The 24,123-nt window shown below is 46.2% G+C and overlaps 1 protein-coding gene across 1 annotated transcript in view; it reads right to left on the bottom strand.

Annotated features, from left to right (window-relative positions):
* The window catches only part of CSMD2 (CUB and Sushi multiple domains 2), a gene marked incomplete at both ends in the record, with an annotated part of 259,384 nt that extends 253,591 nt beyond the window's left edge, over positions 1 to 5,793 (bottom strand). The window contains one exon of the mRNA XM_080632482.1: positions 5,637 to 5,793. Coding sequence (XP_080488608.1) covers positions 5,637 to 5,793 — 157 coding nt within the window. The remainder of the gene's footprint in view (positions 1 to 5,636) is intronic.
* Positions 5,794 to 24,123: the final 18,330 nt, after the last annotated feature.

Raw genomic sequence — 24,123 nt, 5'->3', positions numbered from 1 at the left:
TTTTGCAAGTTCTCCTTAGCCCCATTTTACAGATGGGGAAGTGAAAGGGAATGACTAAGGCTCACCTCCCCAAGGATTTGGAAGTGCCAACAAGCCATGGCAAACAGCAAGAACTGGGCTTTAATGACTTCTGCAAGTCAAGAGAGAGAGTGTGCAAATAACAAGAGCACGCTGAACCAGAAAATCCCCAGTTGTGGTTAATTCTCTAGCTGTGATTAACTCATCTTTCTTGTCTATTTTAGTACTTCCTGCACCTTCCAATGCAACTGGCTTTGGGCACTGGTGGCACCAGGATTACCAGGCTGTGACCCAGGTCTGGTGCAACATGCTATTGACAACTGAGAAGCAGCTAAATTCTTCTCCCTGAAAGAAATGGAGGCAGCACTAAGGCAGGTGATGACACTCATATAAAACCATTTCATTAGGCCACAACACACTTAACATTCCAGAGCACTAACACAAGCCAGAGGCCAAAAGAACCCATCTTCTCTTTCTTTTGTTTTAAAGTTTTCTGGGTAAAGACACCTTTGTTTGATACTCATTGTTGGTTTATCTGCCTGGAAAGGGGAACTCCAGACATCTTGATAAATGGATTGAGAAATTGTTCTGTTTCAGTGAAACCACTGTAAAATACCTTCACATCCGCCAGCACAGACACAACCCAGAGCTCATCTGCGCAGGGAAAGCATCTCCAAAACCTCCCTGTCAGAAGCACTAGCGCGGCATTTCTGTGTGCAGCAACACACAGGAGTGAGACCACTGAGTCTGTTCCAGCTCTGCAACCAGCCTGCTGCGTGACCTTGGCTGAGCCCTTCTGCATCTGGCTCTGCCTCCCACCTCCCCCGTGCTTACACAAGCTGCTTCGGCCCAGTGCCTCCTCTTAGGGGGCTAATACCAAGGCAGGAGCAGCAATGCCTCCTTTACATGCAGGGGAAGACGAAAGCCTTGCCAGTAGGATACAGAATGGTTAGGGGTGGAAGGGACCCTAAAGATCATCTATATAGGATGCTGTTCATTTCCTTCTGATTGCAGATGTCACCAAGAATCCCTCAGGTGGAAGCCCATGTGCCAGTGAAGGCTGAGGTACCAAGCTTTCACATGAACTTGGGGCAGTTCCAGCCTATGAGTCCTGCACAGCAGCATTCTTGTCAAGGCCAGTCTTATATGTACAAGCAGAAAGCTGTATCCTGGTGACAATGATTGCCTTTCTTATGCACTGTTCTTGGACAAACCTGGCTTCAGAAGCAGACTGCCAGCAGTGCAGGCAGGAAGCCCCTCTGTGCTATGGCATCCACCTATCCTCACAATCCTCCAACACTCAAGAGATGCCCAGCAATCACTGACAGTGAAGACTGGACACTCCTACAGAGAAGGGCTGCCTCCAGCTGCGCATTTACACCACACCAGACACATAAGAATGACTGCTCACGCAGCTGCTGAGTACACCATACTGTAAGTTCCCTTTCCTTCAACTCTTTGAACACTCATCCCCCCAACCCCAGGTCATGAGTTCATTTTCAAGCAGATTTTCCCAGTCAATAATGACAGGGATTTATTTAATTACTCTCCTATCACACATCTCCCTGGCAACCACAGCTGCTCCAGGCCTCACAGTTGCAAGATCCTTCTCCTCTTCCAGTGAAGGCACAGACCATCATGATCATCATCTCCACGATGATCTTGCCCTCTAGGAAGTTACCAGAGTTAGGACTCTGACACAGCCCCCAGTCCCCTTTCCATCCAGCAGACAACAGTGGCGTGCACCCAAAACCAGGCAGTTAAGGACTACAGTGAGGATGCCTGTACCTCATAAGGACAGAAAATCCCTGCAACCACTACTGCAAGGAGCTGAGCCTGGGAATGCACCTCATACTGGGAAGGAAAAATGAACACTATACTGTTCATTGCAAAGCCACATTAAATAAGGGGCACGGGGGTGGGAAACACAGACACCAATCCCAAAACACTCTTTTCCACTTTCATGCAAGGGAGACAAAGTATTACATCCAAGCTCCCTGCAGCACGGTGTTTCCATCCTGGCTGGCTGTGTCCATGGCAGCAGCAAAGAGACTGAAACAGAGTTAATTTGATTCCTTTAATCACTGGGATTTTCCCAATTACACATTAACCACTATCACATCAGCCTGCCACTGTATAGCATGGCAAAAGCACATCTATTTTACAGATTACTGCACTGCATCATGTTTATTGCAAGCAAAGTACATCCGTTTCCATAAGTGCACTGTACTTCACTCCTCCAGAACCAGTGTGTAAACACACAAACTGTGGGTGCTACTACCACTGTGCTCAATCTCTGTGTCTCGATTCCTTTGAAAGCCAGTCCCCGCTCCTCAAAGCAGGCACCCCCCACAGGAGGCCTCAGAAACAACTATGTTCCAGCCAACACTGGTGGCCCAGCCTCATAGCTACAGGCACATGCAGACAGAAGGATTGGGCCCTATTCCCATCCATCTGAGGATCACCTATGTTACTCCAGTGCGAAGCGCAAAAAATTTATGGTCCGGATGACATATCCTCTTCTCCCAGTACCAAGGACAAGGTACATCAACATGACGCTGTGCTCCCGATCCAGGGATCAAGAAGCCAGCCTGATCCCAAGAGCTGTACCCTCTGAAAGCTTTCTATAAGTGACTCCTTCCCAGTAACAAAAGATAAGAGCAAGACATGAATGAGTACATGGAAATCATTCATTCAATTTAGCTCCGACATCCTCACGGCTTCAGCAATAGTAGGACTTGGACCAAAACAATATACTCAGCTACTGTCATAAAATATTGTTGTTCCGTCATATGCCATAATCAAATGTAATCAGGCTGGCGACTATTCCCTTCCTTCCCTCCTACAAAAACACACCTACCCACCTCTTCAGAGAGCTCATGTTTATGCCCTTACCCCTTGAAAGCAAAAATATACTCAAATCACTGAGTATTGCACCCCGAAGCTCCCTCCCTGGAGGAGAAAGTGCCCCTGAATCGCTCTTCATCGCATGGAGATTCCAGGTAACAGAACAAAATAAAAGGACAATTTACAACATAAATACGTGCATCAGAATCCATGAGCACCTTCCTGCTCCTCCCCTCTTCAGAGGAAGAGGCTGCCTCAAACTATTTTCCATCAAAAAAGAAAGAAAATTACAATGGGTTTAAATTGATCAGACCCTATTTCAAGCCAGTGCATCCTTCTGTAACACAGTGCAAAACAAGATGCTGACCAGCAAGGCAGAGTGAGTAAATAATGGTATTGAGACCCCCTTCATAATCGGCCTTCCAAAAACATTGCATATGTGCATATTCATGCAAACCTGGCCAATACATACCCTAAATGCACCTTCTACTGCCCATGCATAGCTGATTACTAAGGAGAGAACAGAAAGTAAAACCATTCCTGATCCCACCCGTTCTGACAACCAAGAAACACCATTTCAGAATCACACACACTGCATGATCACCATCAGCTTGCAGCCACAGACAAATTCAGTGCCCTCTGCAAATTATTACTGTGCCCTTAAACCCTGAAATCTAAAAGGGGAACCAATAAAAGGCACTTCCTCTCCCCTGCTCCCCACATACACAGTGAACTTCAGCATTCTCAAGCCACCATCTCCCCTACAGCTCCGTGGGCTCTTGGCACAAACAAGCTCCATTTCTTGCCTTCAGACACAGTGGCAGCTGAGGAAGGTACATGCTTGTGGGCCATGTTTTAGAAGGACATTACTGGGCAACGGGACGACAGCCACAGCACAGCTGATGCGCGGCGAGCAGGGCTTCTCTCCCTTGTTATTTCTAAGCCAACCAGAACTACTAACAGGTAGTTTCACATACACAGCTCTACTGCCACACTATGGGTACTCTTGGTTATTACCACCTACACCAACCCCAAGAACAAGCGAGGTGAGAACTGAAGCATCTCAGGAACTTTGCTCCACAAAGGCTCAGCATCTGCCCAGCGAAGGTACTAGAAATCCAAGCCCAGACTAAAGTTGCCTTCTGGGATTAAACCCTAAAACCACCGAGGAGGCTGTAGAAGGTGGGTGCATTCACTCTGTGTGCATTCACTGTGATCTGGGTACCAAGCACTAAGCCACTGATTTCAAAGTTGGTTTCTTGCTTTGACAAAAACCTCATTACAGGATTTCAGAATTTGTTTAAAAAAGCAGCTATTGATCAGTGTCTCCAGCTCTGATGCAAATAAACATCTGAGGTCTAAAAGGCTGTCACAGATGATCATCTGCTCACAAAGAAAAACACTGAGCACCAAGCTCTCGGTGAAGGATCCAGAACAGACAGCACTCTAAATGCAGAGAGAACGGAGCTAGGGGCCTGGGAAGAAAGGATTATATCCTGAGCAAGCATCCAGAAAGAAGCCTGTAAGACCTAGTACAAACAAGCTACAGGCAGCTTACAAGAAGAAGAGAAGCTGTAAACCCCTATAGTGAATCATGTATTGAGGTGTCTCTACATCCGTCTAGCTGTACCAGAAGAGCACAACAGAAGCTGCTGGAATGGTTCTCTCTTGTGCAAAGGGTAAATGTTCCTGCTGAAGGAAAAATATTCACCAAAGTAAATACTCATCCTTAACTAGGACCTGCAGGTTTTCAGGTGGTTTTATACTCCTTCCTAACAGATACCTCCAGTTAGCAAAACTCTTCGGGTCCACTGCAAGAGTCCCCGGAGGAGCAGTTAATGCTTATTCTGGATGTGCCTTACATCATCTTATCAGTTACATTCCAGATAAAGTTTTCCCAGAAACCCCAAGCCCACGAAGCCTTCACACACATCAACACAAACACACATTCCTCCAGCCTAGAGACAGCACACAAGACAAACGTTACTTAGAAACTCTCGGAAACCGGGACACTGCACAGTGGTGAAGGCAGACGCTGACAACACGCAGCTCTCCCACTCTTCCCCCTCCTACACACAGGACAGTCCCTAAATATTTGCTGTTTACACCAGAAAAACTTCAGTCCTCAGATATGCTTCTGCTACAAGGGCAATTGCAGAAACCAGGGAGGAGCCACAAGCAAACCCCCCCACCACAGATTCAAGTCTTCTCTTGCTATCTTTCCAGTCAATATACGCCTGTTTCACAAAAAACGTGATGCTGAGGCCAAAGAGCTCATATTAAGAGATAATCAACATAAGGGCAGGAGGAATAAGAGAAAAGTGTTTGCATCTTCATGCAAGGCATTCTAAATCTATTTTATCAGCTATGGACAAACACTGAATTAAGATGCAGGGAAAAGACGGAGGGAGAAACCGTGATGGCATTTTTCACAGTCATCTTCCATATCATACAGCAACTATGCACAAGTGATTTGACAAACCAGAGCAGGGGAATGCGATCAAATAAAGCCACCTTCTATTACTCCATCGCTTGAAATTGTTGCTCCCAAGGGCTACAGAAGGAAACTATCTTGTACAGAGCTACAAAGGTCTGAAGAAAACATACTCCTTAGGAACACTACAGGGAAGCATGTGCTGCCACACAAGTGTATGCACACACACACAGTGTCATCCCCCCCCACCTTCAAAGAGGATTAACAGTGCTCCTTTGATCTAACGAGCAGGAAGAAAAATGTCCCTAAAGTTGCCGGCTTTCTGCATTTCACTTACCAGTGACCGAGACCGTCAGCAGCCCCACGGAGAGCAGCAGCACCCGGCTCCAGGAGCTCAGCTCCACCGTCATGACAGCAAAGATCCCCAATTTCCCCCAGTTCTCTCCGAAGCTGCAGCTGCATCCCAGCTTGTCCCATCCCAAGGCAGGTTGCATGTCAAAGGGCAGCAGGAATGGGGCGTGCTGGGGGTTGGTTGCTGTTGGGTTTTCCTCCCTTTTTCTTCCCCTTGGCTCTGGGCTGGTCCTCGGCTCGGCTGGATGGAGAGGAGAAAGGGAAAAGGGGGAAAAAAACCAGGTCAGGCTCGGGAATATTCTTTTTTTGGTTTTTTCAGCCCAGCAAAAAAATCCCAGCGCATGGAAGGCTCTGAGCTGCTGCAGCTGGAATGAACCAAGTGTGGCAGCAGCTCGGGGAGAGGAGAGAAGAGGCAAGGCAAGGAGAAGAGGGCTGGCTCGTCCCTCCCGGTGGCTGTCTCCAAGCCAGCTCCTCGGCATTAGCAGCACACAGTCCCCAGGGATTTATACTTTTTTATTAGCCAATTGATTAATCATTCCCATGTCTTTGCTCTCCTCTTCACTAAATGCTGGGGAGGGGAGAGGGCACGGGTGTTGTGAGGGGCTGCTTTGCAGTCACCCAACAGATCTGCCTCCCTTTTGCTTCCCCAAACCCGGCACAATCCTCCCACCAGCACCCACCCTACCCACATCAACAAGCCCCACAGTAGGCTTTAGCACTGTGCCTATCTGGAATGCACACTACAGGTTTCTCGTGTAGGAACCAGTCCCAGAGCCCCCCATTTTGCCTGGATCAGAGCGTGGTGTGCATATGTACACACACAGACACACAGCATCGCTGCTATTAAGACATCTGCGAGAGCAAGGCAGGCTCCTGGCACCCCCCACCCCTCCTCTGTGCTCTGTAAACAACTTGATGGTATTGACACTATTTTTGTGATGAAGCAAATTTCGCCATAAACACAAGAGACATCATGAAAGAGCCATTTTAGCCCCCCCAATCTGCAACTGGTCCTCGCAGCATGGATCCAGCAACACCCTGGCAATGGTGGGAGTGGGTCAGAAGGTGTTCTGGAGGTGGAAAAGGCTGTGCTGGCCCCTGAGCCAAGAGGCGTGCTTGGCCATGGTGCTGCTGCCCCTGCAGAAGGGGCGAGAGGGGTATTTTCTCCACCACCACCCTTTTTATTTAAGCATCTCTTAGTACATTTGTCTCTGTAGCTACATGCAAGATGGGGAAAGATGCTGTCTGTTAAAGGCACATTCAGGAACTTAATTATCTTGGTAATGATGCTCAGCTCTGTGGATGAGAAAAATAAGTCAAATGTGACAGCAAAGCTTTAAGAATAAAAGTAAGAGATACCCTCGAACATCCTCCCCCCATCTTGGCCAGAAGCTGCTCCTGTGCTTCCCCTTCTGGGTCACAGACAAGGAGCAGGCCCTCTCCCAAACACAGCGGTCCTGCCGGCAGACCGAGGGGGGTTTCCAGACTGAGATCCCCCCCCTCCATCCCTACCCCTCCTCTTCCCCCTTCCCTTGCCCCAGGAGGCTGCCGAGGCAGGGCAGGAAAGGAGCCCAGGAGCAGGACCTGGTGCTGAGCCCCCTCAGCACCCGGCTCACCACCCATCCCCCTGCCTCAGCACTTTGCATTTGCTGCAGTTTCTTGCTGCAAAACCCCTCTCCAGTCTTGTTCCGGTTGCCTTGAATGAGCTTATTTGACAGTTAAAACCCAAATGATATCGAGGGCTTGCAAACCTGTCCCTCCACCCTCAAATCAATCCTTTCTCACTCACTTTTCCTGGGTCCCCTCTGCATTTCAATCCTTCCACTGCCTACATTGTGAACCGATGCCAAGAGCCAAGGCAACCAGGGCTGTTACATGAAAGAGTTGCTTTATGTCTGTTTAAACTGCAGTATCCTATTCAAATAGACCTTATTGTTCAAAGGCACAGATCCAAACACAAAAGGATCAGAGAACAGGGTACCACACTTCACAGCTCCATACACTGGTTTTCCCTTATACAGCTCTTCTCCTTAAAGAATCCCTCCATCCCAATATTGCATTCAGCTGAAGATGTGACTTGGTTGCTGTACACCCTCAGGGTACGGGCTGAGCCAAAGTCAGCCCTGCATAAGGAACAATCCACGGGCATAATAACATCATTGAGGAGATACAATCCCACTTTATGCCCAGTTAATAAAATCATACCTATGTCAAATCCAGAGTTCCCTCCCAAGTAAGTTCCCTTCTCAAAACCACTATGGTTTAGGGTCCAACTCCCTCTCAAAAATACCATATTTGCTGAATGGACAAGAGCAATGAATACAACAGAAACCAATCACCAACTCCTTTGATTACAACCCATCCCTAACAAGGCGGCACTTGCACGTGCTGGTTCACAGCCCATTTCTAACCCCTACCACTCCCTTAGCTTCTCACCCTGCAGAATCACCCATACTAAAGGGAAATCAAATCCTGCCTTCCGTGCAAGCACCGAGGTCTGCTCTGCACTGCTACCCGCAGTCACAGCTCGGCCAAGGGGACTCCGGTCCCTCACTGCTGCCTTCCACATCCTCTGCAGGTATTCAGCCAACTTCTTTATATTCCATTTCTCCGGCAGGACCTGACCCTCCCTGCCAAAACAGCCTGAGCTGGGCTTTGACTCCTCCAAGGGAAATAAATCGCAGCAACTGCAACACGCCCGAGTTCCAGGTTAATCCACAGAGCATTCCTACACGCATCATGCCCCACAGACTACAGACAAGTGCCCTTGGCTCATCACCACAACCACTCCAGTGACGGGAGGAACCGAAGAGGGCACTGGGACCATAATCCTGTTCCATAAAATTTTAAGTACTGGAATTAGTAATTTGGTAGGGGGGGACCACCCAAAAGCCATCTTGGCCAAATGCCACACAATTAATTCCATTTGCTCTCTCTTAACCACAATTTATCACTATTAGGGGGAAAAGAACATTTATTCAGGCATAACCATAAGTTAAGGGATAGCTATGAATAATACCTTTATTAGCAAGGAACCCCAGTCACCATTTAACTTACGTGACAGGAGAGTCCAGTTCTGGATTATCTGAAAAGAGTTCAGTACAGAGCCAAGACCTCAGTGTACAGTGTAATGTTTTTTGGTAGCAAAACATAGTGTTGCATCTGAAGGTGTGCACATAGCTTTTATATTTAAAAAGATACTTTGCCTTGTATTTTCATACTGAGCTCAAGTTTTTTAGTCCAGCACCCAAAATCCCACAGAGGATGTAGAAAAGAATCTGTACCCAAAGCAAAATCCCGTATCTATGATGGTAAAAAATAAGCAAACCCCAATACTGAGAACAAGTTCTTCTTCCATGGCAGTGGGAAAGAAGGGCTTACATGGTGGCTAAAAGGATGGAATACGGTGCTAGATAGGCCATACACAAGGATGCTGCTCTTCCTCTTTGAGCTATGGCAAAATAAGAGTAAATACTAAGGAGAACACCCTTTCCGTCTGCACTGCTTCCCTCGCACAAGGCCTCTGCTCATCACCTCCAGTCAGTGGAAAGATAAGGGACTGAGGGCAAAAGAAGGGAAGAGAGCAGAGGAACAGTCCTTGGTTCTGAGCTCCAAGAGGCTCAAGCCACCTGCAGACACAGCAGGAGCAATCGGGAGCTCAGGGGCAGCTGAATGCTGAAGACTGGAGCCTGTTTCTGCCAGCAAAGGCTCTCAGCCATGCTGAAGGGCACAGCTCTGTCCCAGGGCTGGAAGGGCAGCAGCTGCTTCCAGCTGCAGGGCTCCTCCAGCTGCCCAGCCCCAAGGTTCCACGGTTGCCATGGCTCGGCAGAACCAACACAAAGCATCTCCTCCAGAAAGACCGTTGTGGATGCAAGAGGCTGAAGGATGCTCCCTGGCAGGAACAGCTTCTCAGCTTCAGAAGAAACATCAGAAGGTCCGTTCCCGCTGGGACCCTTCCCGAGGCACATCTGGATCCACAGCAACACTCCCCAGGATGGCTTGGATGAGACTTGCCATGAGATCTGGAAACGCGTCCAACGACTGCCTGAGGAGCTGCAGGCGCCATTGCTGGTGGCCCCGCTGCAGCACGGGCTCTGCTCAGACCTGCTGGAGAGCCTGTGGACAGACACCACCAGAGCCCAGAGCAAGTAAGTGCCCTTCAAGCATTGCCCAAGCTCCAGCAGAAGAATCTGCTCCTTTCCTCTTTGCACTGTTGCGAAGCAGGCTGCTGTAACCCGCTGAAACGAAAGCCTGGGGCACAGGGTACATCGACTGCCTCCTCAGGAGGCAAACTATTCCCATTTTTTTCCACTATAACAAATATTCTTTGGAAAAAAAAAAATTGCGTCCCATGAAATCTGACTACTTCAGATTCTGAAGCACCATAAAGCAGCTGCTGCATTCGCTTCCCCACCACATTTAAAGAAAAACAACCACACACATCAAAATATTTACAGGAAGGAGTGAAAGCAGCATTCAAAGGAGCAAAATCGAAAATTAAAGTGTTATAAGGAAGCTACTGTAAACAGCTGATCCTTACAAAGAAAAGCTGAATTTAGCACTGAAAAATTTATGCCAAATCATGTTGCACAGGACAAATAATGGTGAGAGGGAAGCGTGCTCTTCACAGTAGTGGCATAATATTTACTGTGGGCTCCCAAAACAGAAACAGCAACATTTATCAACCCAACAAAGCTTTAGCACATGTCCAGTTCCTAATGTCCACACAAAACATTGTGTGAGCCTGACCTGGTACATGAAGGAGTGCAAATGGAGACAGCCATAAGGTCAGTTTTCTACCTTTGAGTAGTACCCTGCCTACCTCTACTACTCCTGAAAAACTTAGAGAAACACATACACCAACTGTCAGTAAAGCTGGTACCCAATACATCAGTTGCAATAGCATCAATAGCCAAAGGGAAACAAGTATAGTTGCTACCTCAACTCTCTCCAACTACAGCCAGGGCACAGTGGGAAAGGTGAACTTTATTCCGGTTGAGAAGGAACACCTGAATCTCACATAGAACACTCAAGAAATGCAAGGCTTAGGAATCTTAATCAGACTCAGTTTTAAGCCAAACCTCCTTTAACAACAGCCATATTCCACTTTCTTACAGCAACTACTTGCTACACGAACCAGAGGGACTTGAAAGCATATACAGAGCAGTGATTAGAAACAAAGAACGAGAGATGAAATTAAGAGCGCTCTGTGATGCTCGGCTTTCTGCCAAATCTGTTATCACCGGCCTCCTGTGCTCAGCAAAGTCCCACAAGAACTCCAAGGGGCTGGAGGACCGCAACGTGACAGGCACCAGCAGCACAGAAAGCAGCAAGCTGGAGGTGCCACTGCTACTGAAGGACACAGACACAGCCAAAGGCACGGACAGTCAGGCAGTGACTGAAGAAACAAAGTGGGTGAAGGAAGTCAGCTCTGTCAAGAGCACTACAGCTGCGTCATCAACAGCTACAGCAGAAAGTGAAGTCACAGGACAAAAGGAGCAGCTCCCATCACTTGCCAAGACTTGCTTCAAAACCAGTTTCGATGCAGTCACCAAGAATGCAGGTACAAATCTGGGCACGGTCCCTGAACATCAGCTGGGAGTCATGGGAAAACTAAGGCATGAACCAGAAGCTGCCCTATGGCAATGCCTTTCCCAAGCCTCATGCAAGAGGCTGAAAACTGCCCAACTGATCATTCCATCTGAGAATTCTCAGGTTATACCAGGATATCTCCCTGCCCTCTAACCAGCACCTACCCAGTGTCCTTCTCACATGCTGAAACAGAGTAGAAATAGGAAGGTCATGATTATAGAGATTGAGGTATTTGCTCATCCTAGAGGCCTGTTTTGGGGCTTGTAGCACAGTTTTTGGGGTCAGCATTATTTTTTGGAGGGAGGTGCTGTTTCTGACTTTTTGTTTCAGGGGGTTCATTAGGGTTTATTTTATTTGGGGTTCCTTTGTTCCTGACTTCTACCAAGTATCAGTAACTACATTCCTCAAAGCATCTTAGAACAGGCAAAACCAGTGGTCCATGTCCAGATCTACTGTTTCTCAGCTGCAGTAATGAGAAACAATCAAACCTATTCTCTCTTGCAATATTCTTACTTACAAGTTTTGAACTTTAGGCAAATGTTCCTGTTCTATTCTCACAATGTGATTTGTTGTCATGGCTCAAGCAATTGGCTTTATTCCAGGTCCTGTGGGTCACAGTATAACAGCCCCCAACAAGTGAATTTGAACCACTAATTGCTGAGTTCAGGGTGCCATGTTGCAGAGCTACAGCCTGCAAAGCAACAGACAGCTTAGATGTTGCTCAGAGGCAAATCGTGCCCTCGTAACTGCAAATGTTCTACAGATGCATGAAGAGAATGCACGTTTATTAATAGCTTTAACCTTGTTTTGTTTTACAGTAACTACTGGAACATTGGATAAGAGAAGTGTTAAATACAACACAAGTACTTCAGGCTTTACTACTGCTTCAGTGATCACAGGACTGAACCAGCCAGTGTGGCAGAGTCTGAGCTTCCCTCTGTTTTCCGTCTTTCCCAACCACTTTCCACAGTTTCAGGTAACACAAAATAGACCCACATTTTGTGAGAAAAGTAGAACAGCCCCAGACCTCTCTGCCTTCATCAGTTCCCTTTGCATCTTTTTACTGACGAACACTTGCATCCTTTATAGTTTCAATCCCTTTATTTACAAATATTTTGCCCCTTGACTTACAAATATTTTAACATAATTTATTACAACCATTTCTCTGGTAATAACCATGCAGCCACAGCTTTCCCTGGGCTGTGCTCCCCTTGTTCCCTTTGACACCCTCTGTTCATCCCACAGCTGTCAGAAGCTGTCACCAGCCCGCTATAAGAGACAGAGTGGGCACACATGACTCAGAGCACACGTTTTCCCAGACTGAGCTCCCTTGAATCCAAGGGAGTCCAAGAATTTTCCTTTCTCCATTAAGTCAATGAGTAGTTGGCACAGCAGATACCTACTCAGCAGAGGATGTGCACCCAACCCATCCACCTCTCAGCAGCCACCTGGGAACTGGATAAGTCCAAAGGCAAAAGAGAGAGTAGGAAGCAAACTCTTACTCTGGAGGGCTCAGACTTAGGAGACTTTTGCCCAAAGCTAAGAAATGCACTTACCTCTGAGCATAACGTTCCCATAAAAAGCTCACACAAGTCATTAATGGACCCACTCAGACTGGTTTAGAAATCATGTCTCACATCTGCTTAACAGGGTCCGTATCAGAGAGTGAGGATCCCGTTCCAGCAAGCTCTGCACCCCTCCTTCGCATGCTACTCAGGACAGGTATGTCTCAGTGGTTAAGAACATGCTTTAATCTGCAGAGCACAGATGCTGAGCACAAGAGAAGCCAGAGTAGTTTCTCATGTGCCAGGACTGACATCGCTACCACTGCAAAAACAGATCTGGGGACAAGATGCTGAAGTGCGAGATGTTAACACAGTTTGCGGGAGCACCGTGTACTGCAAATAGCTCGAGAGAAGGCCTTGAGCCTCTCACTGAAAACACTTACTGCTTCTGCTCCAGTTCTGTATAAAACTGGGAGACACCACAGCGTGGAGCTGAAAAAGTAGTTCTGACAACTCCAGTTTGCACTTGTGGCCTTCCTGCCTCATCAGTGTTCCTGCCCCACTTCTTGTTTTTAACTGCAACCTATTCCTCTTTCCTCCCCAGGTACCTCCATACAGCCCACATCAGATTTTCCCACCACCTCACACTCCCATAGTGAACTACATCACCCTGGTTCCAGCGGCGTATCCGTACCAGCAGATCAGCCCAGCCACGCTGCACAGCAACATCCACGACCTGCCACCAATGGCCGGCAATGGGATCCAGCTCCCATTTTTCCCTTCCCAAGGGTATGGTCATGCAGATTTGCTTCCTGGTTTTTAGGAGTGTGCGTTAGCTGCTGTAAACCTGCACAGAGCTAAAGATTCACTCAGCAGTTGGGTTTCATAGTTACATTCCCACCTAATTCCAAAGACAAGACTTACTATAAAGTCTAAATAGTAAGATAATTGATGCAAAACCACAGTAACTAAAGTGGGGTGAAGGACTCTGCAGCACTGTGCTATAGGAGATGCCACCTACAACTTCCAATCGATATTATGGATTAAAAGTATAAACACTTTAACTGAAAAAGAGAAATGCTTCAGCATGACAGGAACCAAAATATTTTGACACTGTCAGAATGAAATTAAAAGATTCATTTTGCTGCTTTTCTATAAAAACTGCAGTTAAAAATCAACATATTCCAAAGGTCTGGGAGAATAATCTCTGGAAATTCGAGTTGTGTAAAGCATCTTCTGTTTAATGCTTATGGGATAGACAGGAACAGCTCATACTTACAAACCTCCCCCATAGGGCGCCTTTCCAGAAATCACATCACACATCCAAAAAAAGGATCTCCAAGAGCTCCATTATTAGGAGGGAAAAGCAGTAATTTAGGAGTCAGAGTCAATCCCTGAAGCTTGACTGCGTTTTCTGTTTCAGGCTCGGTGCCGTACCTGGAGGAGCTGTGATACCTCACCTCAACTACGTTACCAGCGACAGCCCTGGCAAATTTTAAGTGAAGCCTGGTTTTCTACCCCAGTATCCAGAGCACACTCTTATCTACCTGTTTAAGTCCTAGGGTCCTATAAGGATTTCATGTTTTTCCCAAAGTGACTATTTCCATCTCGAATAATCCCCTATGATTTATATAGTACAGAACAGCTGCATGACAATTCATCTGAAACAGGTTTTTCTTAGGATGACAGAATAAGAAGGGGCTTTTTTGTTGTATGGAAGATGAATACAAATAATAAAAATGTTTTATTTATGACAAATGCCTGAGCTGTTTAGAACTGAATGTTGGTGCAATAACGATGGTTGATAGAAATGAGTCCTGGCCACAGATTTCAGAGGCAGTAACTCCAGCTGTATATTCAAAGAGAGATTAATACAAATACATTCAGTAGCTGGGTAGTGCAGCTCCATGTATGACACATTCCTGTTATTACCTCTAACGCTAATCCAGATGGGAATCTGGTTTTTACTATCAAAGAAGATCAAGCCGTAAACCTTGTGTGGAGAATCCTGATTAACTGTATTCCACGGTTACTTAATTGAGGAATTTCCAGGCTCTAACTTTTGACAATGAGCCCTTGCCCCTGCAAAATAGCTTCTGGAGCCTGACACTGGCTGTGTGTCTGCTGGATTTCAGCCACAGTCTGCTGGGTCAGAAGCAGAAGAGTGATTAGATGGGATGCTACAGCCTGCATGATACACGTCAGAACAAATCACCACAGCAGCCTCTCCCAGCCTTAAAACTAGTCAATAAGGTCTCTGTCACCAGGATCTGACAGCTTGCGATCATCCAGCCCTACACGCAGTAGCAGGCAAATCAGTCTGCTCTTAAATTCAGAGATTTACCCTTTGTTTAAGATTACTGCACCCATACATATCAAGATGTGAAATTAACTCTTGGCACTGCGTAACAGAAGCCTGGGCACATCACAGATAGCTGCAGGTCCTACAGGAAGCAGAGCACCGTTCATTCCTGGAGGAGCTGACGGGACTAAACACACTTAACCTCTGCAGGCATACAGAGCTCGACCCTTTCTGCAACTCCCTTCTAGTACCTCCCATTACTACTTGATGTCAAATGCCGCTCCCTGGCCAAATCCTTGTGTCTTTTGTAACTCGCCCATATCCTCCATTAAGTCTGTCGCAGGCTTCCTTTCAAAAAGAATTTCACAGAACAAAATAATTATTTACTTATGTTTTTCAAAACCTAAACTTGGATCAGAATTTGCTTTGTCTGAATTCAGATACGTTCTGCCCCAGTAAACTCCCATTTTCTTGAAGTAGAATAGAAGATTGGATTTTTCTTCTGTTAAATCCACTGGCTGTTTTTCTCCAATATTCCTAATGCAATTAGCATAACAAGATAAAGGAATCATCAAGCCCTTTTCCATTTTTCTCCCTTTATAAAAGGACTGATGACAAACTGGAAATCAGAATCTGTATTGAATTACATTTGCCACAAAAGAGTTCATTAAGTAATAGTACATAATAAAAATCGTCTGTCAACTTGAAGGATAGACCAAATCCACTTAACAAAACAGCTGGTTATTTTCTAGAGCACTCTACAGCTCACACAGTCAATACGAGCAGGGAGAAAGGCTGAGACAAAGGGAAATAAGAAACACTTCAGATATTAACATGCTGAGCCACAGTGTCAAGGCTTTTGTCTTCTGCTCAGTCATAGCATCACTGTAGTAAGACTTCGCCTATGGTACACTGATTTCTCCCTCATTCTATCAGTGGCAATAGGTCTTTTTACCAGGAAAAGGATTATGAGGCTAAGCGCATGACAGACCATGAGATGCTTCAACAGCAGGAATACCATCAGGAGACCTGAATTTGAATCTCACTCCAACATATCAAATGCTCCATGATGATGACAGAGGCAGGGTCAGATTTCCTCCTCCCAGCTTCCCTGCACAAGGCTGGAGCTGCACTACCACATCCTAGTGGAGGAGCATCACTGCTCCCCCAGCCAGGAAACTCAAGTGTGAAGGTGTTTCTGACTTGCAAAGTTTGTGCTCTCAGCAGCAAATCCAGGAAGAGAAAGCAGAAGCATCAGTGATAGTCCTTCACTCTAACAAGCTATAATGGCTCCTGAGAGGAAATGTGCTTCCCTTTCCATAGTCAGCTCACTCACCAAATGATCCAAATCCTGGACTGCTTTGGCTCAAGGGATTTGTTCCAAAAAACCCTGAAGTCCTGTAACATACCACGTACAGTGAGAGTACCACAGGTAACATCCAGTGCCATAGGACAGCATGTTGGGAGTAAAGGGCAGCCGAGACACAGCATCACTGTGACTCATACTGCCCATCTTGCATGCATTTAACAAGTCTCACAAAAGCAGCTCTTCTTAAAAGGGATCATTTCCGTTTTACTCTTGTTGACTCTTCACCATTCACAAATTTATTACAAAGACACTTTCAGTGTCCTGTTCTTTCACATATGTATGGAGGTTTTAGAGAGCAGATTTATACAGTCCTATAATAAAGTCTCAGAAGAGAATGGATGTAGAAGTCCTATTGTGGCCTATACTTGACTGCACACTAGATCCTTCTTAGTCAATCAAAGCTAAAACCAAAACTAGTTATGAATGTTGAAAGTAATCTGTTATGCTCTCCTGTCTTTAAGTTTCACATGGAACAGTGAAGACAGAACTCCAGGCCCAGCATGGTGATGATCACAGTGGAGCCAGTCAAGAGGCACCTCTGATCCAGGCAGAGCTTTAGAGCTTTACAAAACCTGAATGAACGACAAGCATGGACACCACCACCGCACCAACCTCCCACCTGAGCAGCTCATTCTCTAGAACTGCTGTGCTCATTACCTGCTGGAATGGGCCACAAGCCACTGCAGTTTCCAGCTTTAGACACAAGTCTTTCCCCTTTCAAATATGCCCTTGTATTGCCCTGCTGTTGAGAACTACAGAGCTCCTCACTGAGGAGTAATAAGTCTTGCTGAAGATCTCCCCTCTCCTGGGTGAGGATTCTACCCTTATTCTCTTTATTGGGGCAGCAAACTGAAAGAATGCAACCGGCATTTGTCAGAGCTGCAGGTCCCTGGGTTATTTTGGAGACAGAACCACCCTCATGTGCAGGCATTGAGCAGCGTTTCTCTCATGCTGCTTCCACTGCAGCATTTCCAGAGTCATTCAGCCCAGCTACCCAAACCAAACTCGTACAAACCTAGCTTGTGTGGTTCCCAAGCCCATTACACTTCAGCTAATGTGGGGAGGGGGGATTGATGGAATAGCTATTAATCAAAGGATGGGGTTTATTCTCGTGATGTCACACAGCGCAGAAATAGAGCTTACACAGTTAATTAAATTACAGGAATGCCAAGAAAAATAGATGGCTTTAATAATACATTTTTGCCTATCTGTTGTATTTTATATGTAGCTTGCAGAAGAACAAAAAACTTTTCTATGATATAGAATTGCCATTTAAAACGAAGGAAAAAAACCCAAAATAGATTCTGTCACCAACAGAGAACACAATTATTCCAGGCTAAAAAGTTCATTCTTCTGCTCACATGCAAGCTCAGAGCAGCTCAGAGCTTAGGGGAGAGGAGAAGGAACGACTCAAAGGCAAGAAATGGTCTCTGAGCTTAAAAGCACAAGTGCATTAGGTACAAAAGAGCAGCAGCCACAGATGCATCATCCAAGCAGACCTGGCTTTGAGGGAGAAAGCTCTCTGGCTAGCTTACCTGGGCAGTGCTCTGCCATCACCCTCACAGGCTGGACACACCAAGCACTCAAGTCTAACACATGCTACTGCAGCAATGGAGTTCTGGGATGCCTACATACTGCAGCAGCAGCCACAGGTCAGCAGAGGCATCTAAAGGAGGAAGAAACCTGGCCAGAAACCTTGACTCTTTACCAAGATCCAGCCCATCCCAAGAACTAGGAAATGTGTTACTGAGCAGTTGCCAAGGCCAGAGCACTTTCATAAGACTGCCTGCATGAAGAACATCCGCCCATTATCCACAGCCACCCTTCAGCAGGGGCAGCCTTCCTCCTCTTACCCATTTAACTATTTCTACCTCTTAACTAACAGCTCGAAGAGCATCCCTCTCTATATTCCCAAGCCCACTAAAAGCCAGTGCTACCTCATTCTTTTATTATGCTCCCACAATCCTACCTCCTCTCAATCTCCAAGACTCTGCTGTGACTGAGCATACACACACCCATCCCAACTCCTGCAAGCCGCAAAGTGAGTCACATCATCTGGATGGAAGGTTTCCAAAGCAAACGCCCAAATAGTGTTGACAAACTGAGTTTCTTTCCTCTGGGAACAGGACTTAGGAACGCTACCAGGGGACCTCGTGATTCAAGATGTGGTATGTCTAGCATAACAAGTAAACATGAAATTCTGAACCCAAACCCTTCAGAACTGACACTTAGAAACGCTACAAGCAGCAAGTCTGGCATGTTTGAGACAGCTCAGTTATGTTGAGGAACCAGGAGCCAGTGTCCACATCTTAAATTCCTTTAGTCTCTCAGCTGCACTTTATATATTACCCTCCAAGCACTGCCTTGCAAAGACAGACTTTGATAAGTGTGTTGTACTGTTAGGATCTCTTAGTAGGGAGCAGACTACATGAAGTCTATATTTATCAATCTAACTGCAATTGCATGGGGGTGTCTATGCTATTTAAGGAGTAAATCCATCTGACAGAACACTATGGTTAGGGATAGCCCAAGGTTAGGAGAAACACACTTAGGAACACATCCAACATGCTGGTATGTGAATTTAATCTCCTTTTCATATTCACCTCTCAAACATGCCCCTGTTAATCTTCCACAGATGCTTCTACAAAAGCAGGACCCAATCAGAAATGAAGTGTCTTATTGAACCTGCACTCCCCTCACCTCTGAGAGCAGATGGCATCTCCTGGGATAGGGGAAGTATCCAGCTGAGGAAGTAAGCAGCAGGAAGCACTCTATACACATTTTCATGCTTCATGCAGTGCTCTCCTGTTCCTTTGGGGCATGATCTATGGAGCTCTCTGCCCTGGCATTCAGATACACACACACACACAGACACAGAAAACAAGGCTAAAAGGAAATTACAGAGGTCACTTAGTCCAACTCCTACCCTACAGCAGGATCAACATTACATGAAACATCTGCCTAGGTGACGTGAATAGGGTTGACACAGGTAGAGCTGATCCTGCCTTGGGCAAAGAGACGGTTTATTGCACATCTGAGTTATTCATGTTTACACGGCACGTCTTAACAAAAAGGAGCCCAACTGTCCACCAAAATGTCCCTTTCCAAGCATTCACTGCCAACACACCTTGTCCCTATACAGTGACTGCTAAGATCAACTTGTATCTTACCTGTGCAACTGCCCCTATAGGTGCTGTAATGGGCCCGTTTGGGGAACAGTTAGCCAACTGGGCACATGTTCTCTCCCAAGCATTTTACCAGATGCAATCCACCAGGGAACACTGGCTTGGGTTTAGTGTGTTTGGGGGGTTCTAATTAAAAAGACTGGCTCATTCTGTTAAAGACAAATCAACTCAGGATTCATAGCTCAGTGCTTTGTCCACCCACTTCCTACAGTACCTTCTCTAGTAGAAAGAGTTCATTTCTAAAACAAGCCCTATTTTTCATGCAGAACTTGGTGCTATCAATGCAACTCGAATGTTATTTTCTCTAGTTCGTTTGTTCAGAAGAAAGTAGATGAATTCCTGTTGCAAGCGCACGACCAGCTTCACCTCCTAACTCCTGACCCGTAAAGAAAGATTCTCATGCCAGCTTCTCGCATTAATAACGAACTGTTAGAAGTTCGTTGCCATTGGTTATGAAGACTCTGACATGGATTCCAGAAATGGAAGAGGGGCAGGAGTACCTTTCACCCTGGTCACTTCAGCATTCCAGTTCTCCACACATCTCCACAGCCACTGGCACAGCTCAGGGATGTGCAGACACTGCCATTTTCCTGAATTTGTTTGGGCAGAAGCTGCTCCATTGCACTTCCCAAGCCAGGAAAGTGCCTTTGTCACGAAGTCTTTTCCAGGACCTCAGCAAGTGCACAACAGTAATTCAAACACACAACTCTGTGAAGCAGCACAAGCCTGTAGAGGCTGGAAAGACTCTTTTGACCCTTCTCTGCTCTTCAGGTTTCTCTCCAGAGCTCTCTCACCAAATTACCTCTTTCCTTGCTAAAACTGCTTACACGCAGGTTTCCTCCAGCAGCTCAGTAACACCCAGGACTTCTAACACACTGTAAACAGATGGCAACAGATGGCATCACACCTTCTGTAGCAGGAGGAGGCTGAAGGGCTGAGCCTCTCAGCCTCTCCCCGCCAGCTCATCCCACCACAGTGCTCAGCACAGGATCGACGCCAACTCTAAGCCTTCCCTTCACAATGACTGACTCAGAGCTCTCATAATTCCTAACGTACACAACCAACAGTAAAATATTAATTCTACATCAAAGCACATCTGGATAGGCACAAGCCTCGAGGAGTAGAAAAGCTTCACAAGGCAGGATAGCATCACTGCAGGCAACAGTGGTGAGTTCAGAAACACAAATCACTACTCTGGCCACTTGAGCTCTGTGGGGTTTCCTTAAAGTCTGTACAATTTGTTATCCAGTCATTCTTTTCCAATGGGCTTGTTCTGCAACTCATCTGTATGCACTAAAAATTGGGATCCATGAGGTAGATGCAGACAGTTACTTCCCTCCCTCAGTAAGATCTCCTGCACATCACACAAGTCATTGGCAAATGCCCACTTGCTGCTGTGGCAGCACCATTTGTACGCTACTGAATTAATCTTATTAGGAAGCATTAGATGCAGAGCATCTATTCCTAACTTCCTTTCATTTGTATAAATATGTTGCTCTGCCATGTTCTCTAATTGCTTAACATCTGCTAGAAGGAAGAGAAAATAAACACATTATGGCAAGAACAAACTGTAATACCCTTCTAAAAAGCGGAAATGTAGAAGTGTTTTATAGGAAGGGCTGAGAAAACCAGGAATACCAAAGCCAAAAAAAGTAAAAGCCATCCAACCCATCGAGTGAGAAATCTTCATCAGCAAGATTCCTGCACTAAGACAAATTAAGTTCACTCAGTTCAATTTTAGCTTTGGATTAAAGTGTTCATTCACTGTAAGTTGTGGTTGGCCAAAACTCAGTTCTTGTGAAAACAGGAAAGCCTGAGAGCCACAAAACCCATGGACAAACAAGAGCTACAAACCCTCAAGTGTCTCCTACAGCACAACTGTCAGGGCACCAGGACGCTTCTGAATCTCAGGTTTGTGTCAGCTTTGGTTTCACATTTTTAGGCTTGCTAAAGCAAGTTCCTAGTGAACCCACCTGAGAGAGACATAGCTTACACTGGAGAGAAGAAGCCATGATTAACTGGCTAGATCCTCACACTGGCAGGAACAGAACAGCTGAAAAAGCCTGAATTCATCTGATTTTGCCTGCTCAAGACACACTGCTCCAATCCCTCCTTTGCTCCAGCCTCTTTCAGCTCCTGTTTAAAAGAGGAAAACAAAGCTTAATTTTCTCTAAAACCCTGTGAAGTCCCACGGTGCAGTCTGGCCCTGCTGCACACCCCTTGCACATTCCCACCCCATCCTGACAGAGCTGACGGTGCAGGCAGATTTTACTGCACACTTCCATGAATGACTCTTAACCGCAGGCACAGAGGCCTGTGAACAGCATTTCATTCTTGTGAGCTTTATTTAATAGCTTCTCTGCTATTGCCATTCTCTGCCTCACTTAGCAGCGTGCCAGGTACAACCATGGACTACATCATGTGCAAATGAAGAACTCACTGGCTTTAGTATTTTCCCCTCTGTATTTTGCAGCTGAAGGCAAACCATTCACTGATAGAAGCAGCCTGTAAAAAGGGGAAAAAATACTTCACTTCCAAAAGATATTTCATCCAAAATACTATTCATGGAGCCTGATGCTCTGAGACAAAGCTAGAATGGCAACAGGAAGAACAGGGTACGGTGTAAGTCAGCTCACATGCTGGCAGTTTTAGACTCTGCACCTCCCTGTATCTTCTCAAGCAATACATGAAACACTTGCAGGCCTAACTTGCAGGAATTAAGGATAAGAAACGTAGATGTTTTAAAAGCCAATAGATCTTCTGGCCAGCTACTTTCAAAGATGTCTTAAACCACAAAACAAAGGCCCACGTCTATGGGAGAAGGTGGCAAGACAAACAGCAGTGGATGAAGATGATCACATCTTTCAGTGTCATTGTTCTACATATAATTCAGTCGCAAATCCACAGGAAACAAAACAGGTTATTAGAGTGCAGGAGCAACTGACTGCATCCAAGAGAACCTGGTGGTAAGAACACCAATGAGAAGCAAACTCATTCCTGATGCAGTTGTAATCACCACAGCAAGGAGAAAGCCACAACCCCCAAATATTGATCAGTGTCCACAGCCACATGCAGAGAGGTGCCAAATCCTGAGCAGTGCCACACAGTATTCCCCAGAGGGAAAGGACACAGGAGCTGTGAGAAGGGCTGAGGCATCACACATTGAGAGAATTCATGTTCCGTGATCAGGCTGGGACCATTCGGCATGGACTCCCATGGGTGACACTCACCCTGCATGTCTGAGCAAGCACAGGCTGAGGTCCACATTAAATAAATCTCTGAAGCAGAAGTTTATTGGACTGCAGGCACACTGTAACCACACAAAGGTTATAAGGTTAAGCATGATCTGCAGCACAGGCTGCACCAACAAGAGCTACCTGGGTTACAAGGAGGGACAAGACTCACAGATTTCATAATATAATATAATGGGTTTCCCCCCATTATATTTCCACACAAGTAAATATCTCCCGTTAGTTACTAGAAGCAGGTGAACAAACTGGAAGGTGCACAGTGAATGGCAATGGCCCCTCAGGTCCTGCTCACAGACATCCTGCAAATAACTGAAACCGTTCTTCACTGGTTTGACCTTTACTCAGCATCCTCAAGTCACAACCACCCCTACAATCTGGCTGATGGACACCATTTCATTTCTCCACCCTCACTGGAGAGACACCAAGATAACCAGCACAACACACGCTAGGATTTCTCTGGATCAAATTGACCATTTGTCTCCTGTGGCTATTTAAAGCTTTCAGGCTGCTCTTTACCTGTTATTTGCTCTACAACATGAACACTTGAAGTTTCATCAAAAAGCAAACTCAAGAGACACTTGCTGCTTCATGAAGACAATGCTGAGGAAGAATGAAGAGTCTGGATGAAAGCAATCTGTCCTAGCTTCTGGCCAATCCATCAGTGTGTAACAACACATCTTAAAGATGATGGGATGCTATTCCAGTACCAAGTAAAGGGCAGAGACTGAGCTTGCAAGAGTTCACCCTTCATAGGCCATGGAGGCAATTTACATCCCTGTTCCTATAGCAGGGAACAGCCAACTCACCGAGTGATTACTTGGTTGGGTTGAAGTCACACAAGCTCTTCACAGCACAGATTGACTGGCACTCTGAGTCACTGCCACAGAGGAGAGCACAGGGTGGCCACAAGACCGGAGCACATTCTTTCTCCCTGGCCTTTCTGGAAAGCCTCCCCAGGCCCCCTCATCCAGCACTGACTGTCACCATGCTCATCAGACACACTGCAAGCGGGCAGCATTGTGTCACTCAGGATGGTCTTTCCCTTGCCAAAGGACAAACTAATTCACACATGGATTTATGGTTGCAATCGTCTCCCTTTTAAAGCCCAGTTCTTTACCAGGGGGATGCCTCTCTGGGAACATGTGAAAATTGTCACTCAGGGACTCCTGTCCCAGAGGACAGAGACCCAGCTCCCCAAAACTTCTTCCATACGCAGCAAGATGAACTGCAAAAAGTGGCAGAAAGCAATCCGTAAAAGCCACTCAAACA

This window comes from Psittacula echo, assembly GCF_963264785.1.
Source record: "Psittacula echo genome assembly, chromosome: 21".
Taxonomy (NCBI): Eukaryota; Metazoa; Chordata; class Aves; order Psittaciformes; family Psittacidae; genus Psittacula; species Psittacula echo.
Note: the sequence above shows the minus strand (reverse complement) of the source record. Positions and strands in the feature narration are given on the sequence as shown.